General features: G+C 62.2%; 1 protein-coding gene across 6 annotated transcripts in view; it reads right to left on the reverse strand.

Annotated features, from left to right (window-relative positions):
* Window positions 1-1,464: 1,464 nt before the first annotated feature.
* The window catches only part of BAIAP2 (BAR/IMD domain containing adaptor protein 2), a 40,226-nt gene continuing 25,607 nt past the window's right edge, over window positions 1,465-16,083 (reverse strand). The window contains exons 7-17 of one of the 6 annotated variants that reach the window (XM_068413036.1): window positions 12,924-13,076; window positions 10,894-11,121; window positions 9,759-9,963; window positions 9,033-9,234; window positions 8,855-8,923; window positions 8,176-8,338; window positions 7,833-7,931; window positions 6,401-6,435; window position 6,367; window positions 4,080-4,176; window positions 1,465-2,344 (exon numbers count right to left, since the gene is read on the reverse strand). In XM_068413036.1, the coding sequence (XP_068269137.1) occupies window positions 2,319-2,344; window positions 4,080-4,176; window position 6,367; window positions 6,401-6,435; window positions 7,833-7,931; window positions 8,176-8,338; window positions 8,855-8,923; window positions 9,033-9,234; window positions 9,759-9,963; window positions 10,894-11,121; window positions 12,924-13,076 (1,278 nt within the window). In that variant the 3' untranslated portion in view covers window positions 1,465-2,318. Of the gene's footprint in view, window positions 2,345-4,079; window positions 4,177-5,756; window positions 5,865-6,366; window positions 6,368-6,400; window positions 6,436-7,832; window positions 7,932-8,175; window positions 8,339-8,854; window positions 8,924-9,032; window positions 9,235-9,758; window positions 9,964-10,893; window positions 11,122-12,923; window positions 13,077-16,083 lie in introns of those variants that run through there. The other 5 variants (XM_068413033.1, XM_068413034.1, XM_068413031.1 and 2 more) reach the window with 5 other exon arrangements.

The following is a 16,083-nucleotide window of genomic DNA, read 5'->3' on the forward strand; positions in this document are numbered from 1 at the left end:
GGGCACACGTGCTTGTGCACAGACACACACCCATGTGCGATGGGGCTGGTGCCAGGGGGGGTTCTGCCCCATGCTGGGGGCACGGTGCCATGGCCTGAGCCTGGTGCCAGCTTGGCACAGCCCTGGCACAGCCTGGTGCCAGGCGCAGGCGTTAATTTAATCCCCCCTCCCCTGCCTTCTCCCACCCTCATGCCCAGCCCCGTCCCCAGCTGAGCCCCCGTTGGTGCTCAGGAGGCTGTTGTAGGGGGTGAGGGGGCTGTGCCCCCCCTCCCAGGGGACACCAGGGTCCCAAGGTAGCGAGTCCCCAGCTTCAACCCCAAAACCGGGGGCGGCTGTGCCTGCCCCGTACCCCCCCTGCTGCTGGTCGCTTCTCCAGTGGCAGCCAGTCACTGACGGCAGCTCCTGCTTTATTTAAGTGGTTTATTTAAGCCCCAACCTGCCCCGTACCCCCCCACAACCCCCCCCAGCCCCAGCGCTGCTCTGGGAAGCCCTTTGCTGAATGCTTCACAGCTGGGGGGGTGCCCATCACACTGTGCCAGCCGGTGGCACAGGGGGCATGGGGTGTCTGTGGTGGTGGGGTGCAGGAGTGGGATGCACTGGCAGGGGGGTGTGTGTGCCTGGGGTGCCCTTCCCGCAGCACCCACCCCCCCACCCCTGCATTGTGGGGGGCTTTGCTCACCATTGGGGGGGGATTGCTGGGTGCCCTCCCCAGGCACCACCCCCAGCTCCTGTCGCACCCAGGGCGGTGGGTACACCCAGGGCGGTGGGCTGCTGCTCCAGACCCCCCCCACCCTCGCCCCCCACCCCAGCAGCCCAGGTTTGGTCTATGGCACCGCAGGCCCTGCCTCGGGAGGGCAGCAGGGGGGAGCTGGGGCTGGGGCAGGGTTTTTACCAGCAAGGCTGTTAGTACATTGTCTATTTTATCGATACGGGTCATAACTGCTGTATTTTTTATCAGTGCTGATTTCCATACAGCTCCCAGCATGTGTGTGTCAAATATCATCAGGCCAATAATAAAGTTTTTAAAATATCTGACGCCGTTTGCTGCCCAGGTCATTGCCCGGCCCGGGGCTGGAGGGCAGCGATGCTGCGGGGCGTCCGGCCAAGGAAAACACCAGGGGTGGGAGAGGTGGGGGCGGATTTTATTGCTCATAAATTACTTTTTTTTCTCATAAAAAATTATTTCAGGTTACATCTTGCAGGTGCCACCAAGCCAGGAGGTGTGGCAGAGCCCCAGGGGCTGGCTGGAGCTCGGGGTGGCTGCCCGGGGGTCCCGGGGAGGGGGCAGCAGCCCCCGGCATGGGGCTGGAAGAGCACAATGCCAGTCCAGTGGCCAAGGGGATGCCAGGCCTGCCCTCACCCCGGGCTGCGAGTCCCCAGCCCTCTCCCACCCCCCTAGAGGAGCCCTTCCCCTCGCCCCCTTGCCCTGTCTGACCCCCCCACCCATCTGCTCCGGCCCCAGGAGAGGAAGAAGCCGCATGTCGCCCAGAGACCCCAGCCCTCGGGCGCAGCCATGGCAGGGGGCACGGTAGCCACGAGCCACCCGCCTGGGATGAGCCCGTCCTGCGTGGAGAGCAAACAGCCAAGCAAGAGTTTGGATGGGAGACCATGTCTGAGGGGAGCAACCCCCAACCACCGGGCACCCCGCAGCCCCGCGCGCCCCAAGGCACGCTTAAACCCTCCCCTCCAAAGTAGTTGTGTTTTTTTTCTAGGTTATATTTTACAGCAGTACCGTAACACCCTACTATACACAGCGACCTGGCGCTGCGGGAGCTTTGGGACAGGACCCGTCCCTGTCCCCGTGGTGGCTGCAGTGCTGGTCCCTGCCGCTGGCATCCCACCAGGGTGGGCAGACGGGGTCCCACAGGAGCCTGGGGGCTGCCTACGGCTCCCACCACCCCCTTGGCTTGCACGGGGGGTCCCAGCTAGCCTCCTGTCGCAGCGGTCCCTCCCGGCCAGGCAGGGGGGAGCAGAGGGGACCATCCATCCGAGGCCGTTCTCCCAACCACAGCGAGCTGCTGCGAAGCCTAAAGCAAACCCAGCTCCGGGACACGCTGCCGTCGCGCAGGCAAAGGACAGGCTGCGTGGCAGCGGTTTAACCCTCTGCCACCGAGAGGAACAAGCTGGGTCTAGAGAAGAGAGAACTAGGGCACTAGCTTTAGCCTTTGGCTTTGAAAGCAGCAGGATTAAATAAACTCTGCCTAAAAATGAAGTCCTGGAAAGCCGGACATGCAGCGGCGAGGAGGAGGCAGCGAGGCACGGTGGGCACCCGGGTCAGCTGAGGAACGGAGCCGAGCGGTCGTTGGTCACTGTTGGCTTCAGCTGGATGTTGGCAAAGGGGTTTCTGCAGAGAAAGAGGGAGGCAGAGTTCAGCAGGAGGGACGGCGGCGGCGGGGACTTGGCGAGACCCCCAAAAAGCTTTTGCTGCAGAACTGGGACGGCTCCGCTCGCTGCAGAGGCTGTGCCAAGCAGGGCTGTCGGCGAGCCCAGAGCCACCAGCCCTGTCCCCTCCACCCACCCAGGATCAGCAGCGTTTGGGATGGGTTTAAGCTGGAGCTGCAGAGCACTGGGCAGAGCTCCCCCGGCTCCTCCATCCTCTCTCCGTGCTGTCGAGGGCTGCTGGAAGCAGGGTGGGCTCCTGCCTCGCTTCCCAGCAGGCCTAAAGCTGGGGCTGCCAAGGAGGGGAAGAAGCTGCTCCAGCCCCCCAGGCTGGGCTCGAGCACCCCAAGACCACCCAGCTCTGCACCGCGCCGCTACAGAGGAGCTGGGGGTTACAGCTCCCTGCGCCCCAGCTGCCGAGGGACGCGTGGGGACACCCGGGCAAGACCAGAGCTCACAGCTCCATGCTGGGAAGCCTTTGGAGAAGCCAAATGTTGGAGGAGCAGAGCATGGGGAGAGGAAGGGTCCCCCAGCCAGAGCCATGGGCAGCCGGGCTCTTACCTACCTGGGGCGTCCCCAGCGCTGTGCCGCTGGCACGTGCCGGCTGTGGCTACTGCCGTGCGCGGCGCCTGCACTGGGATCAGTGGCCAAGGGAGCCGCAGAGCAGCCCCCTGCCCCTCCGCACAGCCCCTGCCCTCCCCAGGAGCTGCCCAAACCCTGCCCAAACCCTCTCCTTCCTGCAGCGCAGGCAACAGCCACGGAGCCACCGGCAGGTCCCCGGGGGGCACAGCCCTGCCACCCCGTGACAGGGGTGTGGGTACAGTGCCAGCAAGAACATGACCGTGGGGATAAGCCATGTTAGGAGCAGCTGTGGTTACCTGCTGCCTCTGCCTGGACCTGAGCAGCTTTGGGACATCCCCGGCCACCTCCCGTGGGGCAGGAGGAAGGGGCTCCGTCCCCCCAGGAAGGGCACGCACTGCCTCCCCCAGCCCCTCTCCCCTGCCATCCCTCACCTCTCTCTTGCTTTCCTCAAAAGATAAATGGCTTTTGCTTAAAAATAGGGTAATTAATTTCCCACCTAATTAACGCAGGTTCTTAGATCACTTTTCTCCCCAAGATGCCGAACTAGATTCTCAGGACTGGAGGGAGAGGCACGGCGGCTTTGATGAGGCACCGGGGGTTATTAGGTAACTGGTTTTATTCGGGCAGAGAAGAGCCATGGGGACAGAGCCCGCAGCTCCGGCAGCCGCAGGAAAAGCGGCTCAGGGATCAAAGAGAAGCGGGGAAGGGGCTCTGCTGGGTCCCAGCTCCTGGGGGAGCCATGGCTGGGGTCGGGACGAGGAGGCTCCCGAGCCACATCCCCAGGGTGGTTGGTCCACAAGCAAAAGAAGCTGCTCAAAAGATTTGTCATTAGTGCGGCTCAGCTCCCCACGGGAGAGGGCTGGGGACCAGGCGCCGGTGGGACAGCGGAGACCGGAGACCTACAACCAAACGAGGAGGTTACGGGGAGCGGGGGGAGCAGGAGGAGCAGCGTGGCAGCGGTGCGAGGAGCCGTGCAGCTGCAGCGAGCCCGGGACCTCCCGCCACCGGGACGGGGCCAAGCGGTGACCGAGGGAGCGGGGTTGGGGGGGGGGGGAAGCAGAGCAGTGGCACCATCCCCGCGCAGCCCCGCGGCCGTCACCCCGAGACCGTCAACTTACTAACTACGGGCAGGGGCACCTCAAAACCTGGCCACTTCAACATCGGGGCTGCAAGGGAAAGAGAAGGCAGGTTGGAGGACGCCGGGACGCGCGCCGACTCCTTGACGGGAACAGAAGGTGTTGGTTAAGGAGAGGAACGGGGCTGCGAGCCTCCGGGCGGGGGAAGCAGGAGGGAAAAAAAGAAGAAAAAAGGAGGAAAAGTCACGTTTATGGAGTCACTGGTGCCCGCCGGCTCGCTGCGAGGAGGGGAAGGAAGGGCACGGGCAGCGGGATGCTGGTGGCCACCTGTGGCGAGGACAGGCCCGGCGTGGCGGGGGCCAGGATGGAAGGGAGCAGGGGGGGCTTCCTTCCCCTGCCCGGCCATCGCCGCGTTCCTGGCATGCAGCGAGCGGCAGCATCGCCCCGACACGCAGGGATGGGGGACCCTTAAACAGTTTTAGCTGCTCCCGCTCAGCAAAGCTGTTTAAAGCTGTTGGGGGCCGAGCGCAGGCAGAACCCCCCGGGATGGAAAAAAATAATGCATGGCAACGTGCGATGGGCAGCACGCAGGCACGGCAGCCGAAAGAGACACCGAGGCCCAGCTCAATGCAATAAATAAAACTTTTATTCAAACAATAACTCAGTACAGGGCACATTTCTCTCTGGCTTTTTTTAAAAAAAAAGGGTTTTTCCAGCACTTTACAGTCTCTGCACGGCTCTGTGTGTGTGTGTGTTTTTTCCCCCTCTACATTCAGGCATTCAGCACGAAATATCCTGGGTTAAAAATCTTTAGCAAAATCAGGACATCGCTGCAGGAGGGTCTTGTTACAAGATGCCCGTAGGCGAGAATATAAAACAAAAACTGGTCCGTGTGTGTGTATTGCCAGCAGTGTCCTGGTAAACGGGCAATGTCAGAGGATTTAAAAATCACATCAGAAAAAAACAAGCGTGTACAGCTCTGCGGTGAGACGGCCCCGGGCGCTGGGAGGGCCCCCAGAGCAGGGACCCCCAGCGTGACCCAGCGTCAGGGGGGGAGACCCCCAGGCGCTGCGGGGGGGCTGCCTCGCTCAACCCCTGTTTAGTGTCCTCAGATGGCCCCGCGCCAGCCCCCAGCTCTAACGTGAGGTAACAATACCTTGCTACAAAAAAATATATATATGTATTTATAAAACAAGCAGGAGTAACCCTTCCAGGGGGGCTGGCGGGACCCCAGTGAGAAGCAGCCCTTTCCCCGGCGCGGCAGCCCCGTGCCATCCGCTTCTCCCCAAGCCACCGCGGTGGATGGAAGCGGATGAGGCCGAGGGGGGCGCGGGGCTTTGCCCCCCACGGGAACGGCATCCCGGGCAGCGCGGATGCTCGGGGGCAGCGCGGGCAGCAGCGGCCATGCGGAGCTGGTCTGCCCTGGGGGGGGGTTGTGTCCAGGCTGGTGGGAGGCAGCCCCTGCGCAGCCCCCTGGGAGGGGAAGCGCATCGCTCACGTTCACACGGGAGTACAAAAAAAGTGGGTCCCACTAGAGTGTAAACTTGCCCCCAGGCTGCTTCAGAGCCAGCACAGCCCCACTGGCAGTTTCTGCTCTGAAAAGGCTTCAGAAACAAGGGCACTGTGAACACCGGGGAGGGGTGGAGAAGCACCATGGTTTCCTTGAAGATCACAAAGAGTTTAAAATCCGAAAGAAGTCGAGAAAGAGAAACGAGGGGGGAGAAAAAAAAAAAAAGAGGGGAAAGAAGCAGAAAGCTCTTCCAAGCAGCAAGGGCTGGCCGCTAGCCAAGGTGTCCTCACACCGTTGATACCAAACTGCCGCTGCCGCTGCGGAACAAAGCACAGGACACTGCCAGCGGGGCCGGGGTGGTGTGTGCCGCGGGCAGCATCCCGGGAGCCCCCCTCCCCAGCACGGCACCGCGGGCACCCGCAGCACCCCTGCAAGCTCAACCCCAGCCCCTCACCGCTCTGCTCGCAGCCCGTGCTGGGGGGTTCGGGGCTTGTCCCCAAAGAGCAAGACAAGGTGGCCCCAAGGCAGAGGGAACAGGGGAGCTGGCGGGTGGGAGAAGACCCCGAGAGCGCACGCTCTCCACCGCCTCGCTACCGGGTACCAGCCCCAGGGAGGAGGCTGGGGAGAGGGGACCCTCTCCGGAGCAGCACAAGGGGTGTGAGGTCGGGGATGGCCCCGGGACCTGCCCTCCCCGGGAGACGCTGGGTCTCTCCACGCTCACAGACGAGACCCACACCGCATCCTCCACCGCCCGACCCCAGGGACCCCCGCGGGGACACGGCCCCACGGCTTCACCCAGAGCCAACACCAACAGCTCACTCTCAGGTAACACGACAGGAAGGTTCAGTCTTACCTGCTGACGGACCTCGTCCCGTAGTCATCGAGACCCTGCGGAGAGGAGGGGAGGGAGCACGGTGAGGGGTGGGGGACGGGGGCTGTGGCTGTTCGGGGGCCACCAGAGGGTCACACGGACAGACCAAAGTGCATCGGGACCCAGGGCTGCCGGGGCCGAGAGCTGATGCATTTGGAGAGGAAAGCGAGATATGGAGATGGTTTAAACGGGATTTAGACAGCAGAGAGTAAAGTTGCACCGCTCTCTTCAGAGCAGGACTTTATTCTGGCAAGACAAGGGAAAGCCACAGTCTGCTCTGCCCAGCCCCGCTGCGGTGCAGAGCTCCAGTCGCTCCCGAGACGCGAGACACTCGCAAAGGGGTTGGACGGGTCTGAGAGACACCAGTGAAATGGTCCGTGGAAAGAGGTGTTGGTCTGTGCTAACTCCCACCAGAAACCCACAGGGTTTTGGACCATTTTCTCCTTCAGCCGGTACTAAAAAGCCTTTGCAGCAGGGAAGGACTGCGCTGGTCCAAGGAGCAGATGGGGACCAGGCTTGGGGACATCCCCTGGGCAAGGACCTGCCCTGGGATAGGGCCACGGAGCAGCTCTGCTCTCCGTGACAAACACGGGGCTGCTCCAGGAGGCGGTGGGAGTTGCTGGTCTCTGAGCTGGCCACGCTCCAGGGATCAAAGACCCACATTCCCACCATCCCAGGACCACTCCCAACCACGAAACACCAAACCCAGCACCAAACCCTGCTGGGAAATCCCAGCAGACAACCAGAAGCAGGGCTGTGCCACTGTCCTGTCCCCTGCACAGAGGGCCAGGGCCCGGCTGGAGCTGCTGCCTCCCTAGAGCATCCTGCCAAAGGGTCGGGTGCTGCATGGCCTCCTCTCCCCCTCCTCATCCTCTCCCCTCCAGGCAGGCCAACGTGGCTCATCCCACCACGCTCGTTCTGGAGGGGCAGCCCCACCATGCCAGTGCCTCCTGGGTTAAGCTGATCCCATCCTCATGTGCGTCCTCCCTAACGCACTGCTCAAGCAGCCCTGAGCTCGCCTTGGGCAAGCCAGAGCCCTGGCCAGGGTCTGCCCCAGCCCCGCACGCTCACGCCAGCATCCCCACGGGACTGTCACCGGCTTGACTCAGCACGTGTCAGAGAAAACGCTTCCAGCTGCCTGCGCACAGCTCGTTTCTGGTGGGAGGCTCCCATGGAGTCGGCAAGTGTTGTCCTTTGGGGGTTTACGGTGCTGTTTTGTGCCATTTGCCCCCCGTGCCTTGCCCGCTCCGCCCAGGCGAGCCAAACCGGCCGGTCCTCCCCTCCCTGCATCCCCATCCCTTCTCCCCAGGGAGAGATGCTCAGCAGGGGACGTGGCCCCGGGCAAGGCACACGGGTCACCAGGCAAAACCAGCCCGTAAATCCCAAGGGAAACATTGCGTGCGTTCGGACTTACAGCTGTCGACCTAGCGTAAGGCTTGTAGTGAGCGGAGGGCGGCTGGCAGAGGCCACTGGCATAGTCTTTAATTGCACACCCATAGGGCATTAGGTAGTCCTACAAACAACGAACACAGGTTGGAGAGCGGCCCTCCCGCACGCCGGGGCTGAGAACACGTTTCGACACGTCTCATCCTTCTGCTTTAGAGCCACAGGAGGGGACGGAGACGCCACAGAGACCCGGGCCACTGCACGCAGGGCTCCGGCAGGGGCTGACACCCCGGGGCTTTGCTCAAGCATCTCCCGTTTATAAAGTGTCCCACCCCAGAGCAGGAGAAGCCCCCGGAGCGCCGCGGGCTCACCTGGGAGAAGGCGGGCACGGCCACGCTGTACGGCCTCTGCTTGAAGGCGTTGCCGCCCGGTGCCGGGAAGGCTTGGGAGGCCATGCCGTAGTCGGGCGGCGGGATGGCGATGTCGTCTTTGTCCAGCAAGTTACCGGTGCTGCTGCTCTTCCCTTGCTGCAGGCTGGGGGGGACGGACCCAAAGCGGAGGCATCAGCACCAGCTCATGCCAGGCTGAGACCCCCCGGGCTGCCCATCCACGGCCAGAGCCCCCCCAAGCCAGCTACCACCCACCTTGTGCTGGGAGTTATTCCTAATGATGGGACGAGGGGGAACAGTTTTAAACTGAAAGAGGGGAGATTGAGATGAGATATAAGGAAGAAATTCTTTGCTGTGAGGGTGGTGAGACCCTGGCCCAGGTTGCCCAGAGAAGCTGTGGCTGCCCCCTCCCTGGCAGTGTTCAAGGCCAGGTTGGATGGGGCTTGGAGCAACCTGGTCTGGTGGAAGGTGTCCCTGCCCGTGGCAGGGGGTTGGAACTGGATGGGCTTTAAGGTCCCTTCCAACCCAACCCAGTCTGTGATTCTATAACTCTGACACACATCGTGTCCGGGGGGATGGAGTATTCCCACGCCAAGCCCATAAGCCTGCCCTGGGAGGGCACAGGGACGCACCCATCATGGCACCCGCGCCATGCTCCTACCTCGCATGGACCCGCTCGCTGCCATCGCTGTCTAGGACCCGTGTGTAGGAGAAAGGAAACCAGCCCCTCCTGCAAGGTAACGGCAGGGGATGAAGCCAAACCTGGATTTATCCATGGGGGATCCAGGAGAGGCTGCACCCGGGGCGCAGCGGGTCACAGGGACGGCCGCGGCACTCACATTTTTGTCTTCTCGCTCTCCCCGTAATGCCAGCCGTCCCTGGCCTCCGGCACCAGCAGCGTGATGAGGTCACCCTCCTTGAAGCTCAGGAGGGTGCTGTTATCTCCGGCAGCGTGAGAGAAAATAGCCTGCACCCTCGTCCTGCCGTTCCTCTCGAGCCCTGCGGCCATGGAGCTGGAGCGCGGCAGCGTCTTGTTTTCAGCTGGTGGGAGACAGAGACCAACGAGTGCCCCAAGTCCTCGAGCCCGTGGCCATACCCAGGCGTAGCCTGGCACGACAGCCCCGCCAGGACAGGTCCCTAACCTTGCTTATTTTACCCCAAGTGCCAATAAAACCTTCAGCATGACTCACACCTCCCCTAACGAGCAGGACCCCAGGCAGGATGGGATGCTCTTGGCATCGCCCACCAGCCGCGGCAAAGGGAGCAGCCTCCCTGTGTGAGGCTCCTCAAGATCTTCCTCCTGGAAATGCTGTCCGTGGGCTGAATGCCCACCCAGCTGAAGCCCACCCAGCCGAAGCCCACCCAGCTCCGCTTATTTCCTAACCCTGGGTCTGGAGGCACGAGCGGCACTTGACGTCGGAGGGATGCTGCCAGTTGCTGCCCCACACCACCAGCATCCCTGATGACCCCGCTCACCGTGGCTGTGACCACTCCCCCCAGACACCGCCGGTGCCACGGCACCCCGGGAGCCCCTGGCGCGAGGGACGGGGAGGACGGAGCCTCACCTGAGGCGTAGCTGTTTTTCGGTGGCACGTTTTTGCGAACTGGGAGTGTATTGGAGTAAGAGTCACTCAGCTGCTTCTGAGGCTGGGGAGGAGATAAAGATTTGGGCTGTGCTGGCTTCATCTCAGACCAGTGGTTGTACCCGTCGCTGTCTGCACCCGAGGAGACTCCGTTCACCACCGGCATGGCCTCCTGCGCCGACATGCGCTACGGAGAGAGGAGAGGAGGGGGGGAAGATGGGGAACGTCTGCATTAGGGCATCCCACTGCAGCTCCAGGGAAGGCGGCTCACGGCAGATCGAGCTTCAGCCTCTTGGGTTTAGTTCCCCACCCGAGACAGGCTGCTCGGGGGGAGCAGTGGGGTCATCCCTATGGTGTTTCACCCCTCTGGGCTGCCTCGCATCCACAGAATCACAGAATCAATGAGGTTGGAAGAGCCCTCTGGGCTCACCGAGTCCAACCATTGCCCTGACACCACCATGGCAACTAGACCATGGCACTAAGTGCCATGTCCAGCCTTTTCTTAAACCCCTCCAGAGATGGTGACTCCACCACCTCCCTGGGCAGCCCCTTCCAATGGCTAATGACCCTTGCTGAGAAGAAATGCTTCCCAATGTCCAACCTGACCCTCCCCTGGTGAAGCTTGAGGCTGTGTCCTCTTGTCCTCAGTCAATCCCTCCTGAGCTCTACAGCTCAGCTCATGCCCCAGCACTGGGGGGAGACCCTTTTTTCTGAGGGGTCTTTCATCCCATGGGTCACTCCAAGCACTTTCTTCTGGGATTACTCAGGTACCTCAGTTCAGCCCCAAAGCTCTGGGACCAGCCTGACTGGGACCAGCTTGGCCAGGCGAGTCCAGCGCCCAGGTTCCCCAAAGCCCCCCCGGGAGCCCCTGCAGCCCCTGCCCCTCCAGAGCTCAGCACCCCGGACGGGATGGGATGGGATGGGACAGGCTGCCCAACCCCATGCCAGGCTCCTTCCCGCACCCCAGGGCGGTGTGTGCATGGAGCTGCCCACCCCTGCACATCAAGGATGGTCCACCAAAAGGCAACTTGCTGAGGACAACGGTGACAACGGCCCGGGCTCGTCCCTCCAGCTCTGCTCAGAAGGGCAGGACACCTTCCACCACGGAGATACTTACTCCTACAAAAGGTGCCAGCTCCGGGGGGACAGGGAGAGGTTTGGCACCAGGGATGGGGTCAGAGATGATGAGGTTGGATTTGGATGTAGACAGAGGGCTGGGCAGGATTGTGCCGTTGCTGCTGGCAGCCATCTGCTGCATGAGCTGTATGGCGCGCTCCGGGATCTTGTTGGGATCCGAGCAGGACTGCTGCCACAGCGGCAGCTTCTGCGTCAGCATCTCCTTCCCCTGCGACAGAGAAAAACGAGGCGTGAAGGCACGGGGGTGCGGGAAAACCCACCCAGCTCTGCACCCCTCCCCGGGCAGCGCTGCGCTGAGCCGGAGCTGGCCTGACCATGGCCACGAGATCCATCAGCTCCTCTGTGAGTGGCATGGATGAGATAGATAAACCATGGGGACTTACTGCTTCCAGGCTCTGGTGGCAGCTGAGCCAGGAAGATATCATGAAAAATGGAAAGGAGGGAAGGAAAAGGCAATTCTTGTCCCCAGCTCATTCTGTGGCCGAAGGCTCGGCCACGGGCCACGCAGCGCACAGGCGTGCTCGGGGCTGCTGCCCACGTCCCGAGGGATGAGCTTCATCTTAGGGCTGCTCAGCCCTGACAGCCTCCAGCCCCAGCACCCCGCAGCTGCACCCCGCTGCTCCTGGCCGTGGGCAGGACCTGCCGCCACCCACGGCCGTGCTCCGAGCCAAGGGGGGGGAAAAAAAAACACTGATGGAGCTAAACCTGCCCTAATTCAGCTAAAACTCATGCGTGTGAGCGAGCATCCCGCTGTGGGACTGAGGGAGATGTCCCAAACGCCCCTGAGGTCCTTCCCCAGCCCCACACCACGCAGACCCCCAGCCATCGGGGGTTTCTAGCCAGCAAAGCCAACACCAGCGGCCAGGCTGGTGCGGGGCCGGGTGCCCACATCACACATGCACCCACCACGCTCTGGATGAGCCACCTGCAAAGTCCCTCTTGCAAAATCACCCTCCACGTGCTGCTGCTGCAAGAGGGTTTTGGTTTCACCATGCTGCGGGTGCTGGCACCCTCGTGCCTGCTGACCCCCCCCATCCCTGGGGGGATTTTTTCCCCTCCTGCACCACAGGAGGGGTTGGCATATGCCACGCATCGATCCAGCCCGCAGAGCAAGGACAGCGCTGACTAATCCAACCTCCTCCTGCTCCCCCGTGCCAAGTGTGGCGGTGACAGATGGGTGCTGTGAGCGATGGGGGGTGGCGGTGGGGAACAACCAGAACCGGAGGCTGTGGGAGCAGCGTGGGCACGGCCAGCCCTCGTCCGGATGGGCTCTGCCCCGGGGCAGCGCAGGGGTCACCCCTCCAGGGCTGGCAGCAGCATTGCCGGCCCCAGGGGGCTGCCTGGGAACAGGCAAGAGGGGGTTGGAGCAGCAGTTTAGGCTTGGTTTAATCCCCATCTCTGCTCTGGCCAGGGGCTAAGGCGAGGGTCGGCGTGAGCCTTGCCAGGTGGGCAGTGCCACTCCGACTCCGAGCAGGAACATCGCTGCTTCGCATTTCTTCTGCTTTTGCAAATCACGAGCTGATGCACAAGGAACCTGAGACCTCGGTGACCACGACACGCAGGAGAGGTGACCTCGGCCCCATCCACCTCCCATGAGCATTCCTGCGCAGGTGAAGTCGCGCCACGCTGGAGCTGGCACCGCCCGGGCGAGCCAGATGGCAAGACCTGCTGCCAGGCTGGCACTCGAGCCAGCCACGGCCAGTTCTGTCTATCTCATGCAGCCAGAAGCTGCTTTGAAACAGAGCAGCACCCACGGGAGATGTGTCCCCCTCTTCAGAGGGAGGGCAGCACAACCCTGCCTCTGCCCACCCATGGACGAGGTGCCCTGGGAGGTGGGTCACCCGCTGGTACATCCCCTCCTCTCCCCCTGCGCCGCAGGGGCTGCACCAGCCGTGGCTCCCAGGGCACCAGCCTGCTCCACAGCTCGTGCCAGGAGCACCCACATGGTGACGGGGCAGCCGGGGCTGGCAGCTGTGGGAGCAAGGCCGCAGAGCAGTGGGGCCAACTCACCTTGGCATGGTAGGTGATGGCACTCTTCGCTACCGCGCACTGTTTCTCTACCAGGAAGCAGAACCGTCTCCTCTCTTCCGTGAGAGCCGTCTTGTAGCCATCAGAGACGTAGTTCTCCAGCTCCCCTTGCTTGTTGCTGATGGCTTCGATGTACTAGAAGAGGAAGAGGAGCAGAGAGGTGGCTGCCTTCACCGCGGTGCCCACCGAGCGCAGGGCAGGGGATGCCGCGGCATCCTCTGGAGAGGGGTCGGCGGTGCAGGGGGGTGCCCGCAGGGACACACACGTGCCTGTGCGACGCCCCCACCCCGCCCTCACTCATGGGACCCCCCCACGCAGAGGTGCTGACTCAGCGCGTGGGCGGTGGGACGAGCTGTGCCGTGTGCCGCCGCCCTCGCACCGAACGGCGCCCGCGCCAACGGCACCGGCGGCCGGGGGGGCTGCCCCCGTCACCCAGGGCACCCCGCAGCCCCTGCCACGCAACCCAGTGCAGGCTGAACACCGCCAGGGCACCTCCTCTGCTGCCGAATCACCGGGATGGCACGTGACCCCCCCTGCACCACACACACCCACCAGCCACGCCGAAACCACCAGCAGCGCTTCCAGTGTGCGTTTGCCGGTCAGTGGCACTGTACACGGGGACGGTGCCAGGGCAGTGCTGCACGCTGGCACAGCAAAGGGGCTGCCAGGGTGGCCGTTCCTTGATGCCGCACCCCGGGGCTGCGCAGATGCCAGAGCCCCGGCCAGAGATGCCACGGATGTGGCAGTGGGAGGCTCCGCTGCTGGCACGGGCTCCTGCGCTACCTACGGGGCTTCTGCCAGCACGGCTGTGCCAGCATGGCTTTGCCTGTGCTGTACAGGGCATGGAAGTGGCACACGGGGCCGGGGTAACCCAGCTGCTCAGGCTGACCCGTGCCATGCAGACACTGCACATGGCCGGGGACCACAGGGCTGCTGCTCGGCCACGCCATCAGCATCCCCGAGCACGGAGGGTGTGAGATGGCCCCAGTGCCCCGAACCAGCCTCTTTCTTCCCTCAGTGCCCTCGGGATGTCCCCAGCTCCTCTGCAAGGAGCTTCCACCCTTGCTGTGCACTAGGAGAGCAGCCACCAAGGCTCTGAGAGGAGCATCCCTCCCGCCCGGCGCTGTCCTGCCCTGGCTCCTCTCTGGGACGGCAGCACCACACCCGAGAGCCTCGTGGAGCCCCGGCACCGCGGAACCGGCTGCAGAAAGTCTGAGCTTCCCAAGAAGGGACCTGAACTGGAAATTCAGGGCCCAGAGCAGCTTTCCTCCTTTCTTCATGTTTAACGGTTATTTTTAGCGTGCTACAATATTTATTAGCAGACACATAAAATGGAGCAAACCTCAACAAAGCAGCGAGATTAAGCGACATCGCAGACTTCAAAGGGGAATTATCGCAGAGCCGGAGCTCGGCTGCTCCCACCCCACTCGGAGCATCCTCCCTCGAGAGCCAGCCCTGCGGCGAGCTCGTGCTGGACCCAGCAGGGTTGGGGTCTGCCCACAGGCACCAGCACGGGTAGGGGGAAAGGGGGTCAGGGAGAAATGGGTAAAAACCCAGTTTGCAGCCAACAACCCTGTTTCAAGGAGATTTTTTTTTTTTCCCCAAATGAGAAAATCCAGCGCAAACACCCACGTTTAGGAACAGAAATAAATGAAGGTAACCGAGCTGGCGCCGTCGGGGGTAGAAGCAGAAATAATGGAGGTATCTGCATCAGCCCCAAGCGAAGCTGCAGGGAGAGTTGAGCCGGCCCGGGGCTGGAGGGGACAGCATAGGGGAGGGCACTGGGGAAGCTGGCGGGCAAGAGGTGGCAGCAGCCCCAGGCACGTGCCAGTGCGCTGGAGTGGGCAGCAGTGGGAGGACGCGGTCGGCGTGAGCAGGGAGAGCATCGCTCCGCGGAGTGGGCTGGGGACCGAGGCGCTGCCGGCAGCGCGCCGCCTCCTCCCTGGTATTATTAGCCCCGGGAACAGCGCAGGGACAGAGCCCAGAGGCATCAGTGTGGCACCAGCGATGGGGAGCCGGGAGGGAAGGGTGTCCCAGCGCCAGGCTGGAGAACCCCCAGCTCCCCGGTGAGGGACCGAGCCCCGCTGTCCCCACACCCCTGCACCACAGGCAGCTCCCAGGACACCTCCCTTCCCTTCTGCCCCAAGGGGAGCGTTGGGACGATGCTCCCCCCCTGCAGAGCCCCATGTCTGGAAGGAAAACACAACCCTGACAGCACCCGAAACAGCAGGAGCATGGGAGCACGCGCGGACCCCAACACCCTCAGCTCACCCTGCTTAATTTACTAACGGGGCCAGCGAGAGCGAGAAGGTGAGGAGTGAGATGAGTCCACCCCCTGCTAATTCAGTTCAGTAACACCAGGACCATCCCACCCGGCTCCCCCGTCCCATAACCGTCCCCAGGTCAACCCAAGCCGGGCAGCGGGTGGGCAAGAGCCAGCTCCGCTTCCCAACACCACGACACGGGGGAAACGCTTCCTAAAAACCTTCACAACGTTAGATTTTTGGTTTTGACCATGACTTAAGCACTCAAGTTAAAGCCTTATTTACAGCCCCGATCTCAATCTCGTTTTGCAAGCGTACTCTTAATTATTTCGCTACAGCAAAGCTTGTCTTAATGGCTGCAGCCGGTTAGAACATGTCGATCTGCAAGCGGCGAGCCTGTGCTCTAAATTTAGTATTCTCAGCACTTTATATACTTTATGTAAATGCTCCTGATGTGCCACTGATTTATTCAGAGCCTTGATTTTTACACGTTATTACATTACAAAATGGCGAGCGGCACTTCTTGTTCACTAGACAGCTTTCACCTCGGATTTGCTCAAAATGACAACGGGCTTTCAAATAATGCAGAGAAAGGCAATTTAAACAAAAACCTTGTTAAATAGGCCAGAAGCACAGGGGGGGAAAAAAATAACAAGCAAAGCAAGATGTAAGACCTCACTACTAGATGCCAAGGAGAAGCACCATCTTTAATCGGTGAGCGGGGCTTTACCTGCAGCCAAGTGCCCGTCGGGCTCACGGCTCCTTTCCCCAGGGACTGGGGGATCCTGAAGCCATCCCACATTTTGACCCTCAGCCAACACGTTTCTCAGCTTGGCACAACCTCACAGCTGGCACAGGGCCTGGGGAAGGTGCCTCCC

This window comes from Nyctibius grandis, chromosome 15 (assembly GCF_013368605.1).
Source record: "Nyctibius grandis isolate bNycGra1 chromosome 15, bNycGra1.pri, whole genome shotgun sequence".
Taxonomy (NCBI): domain Eukaryota; kingdom Metazoa; phylum Chordata; class Aves; order Nyctibiiformes; family Nyctibiidae; genus Nyctibius; species Nyctibius grandis.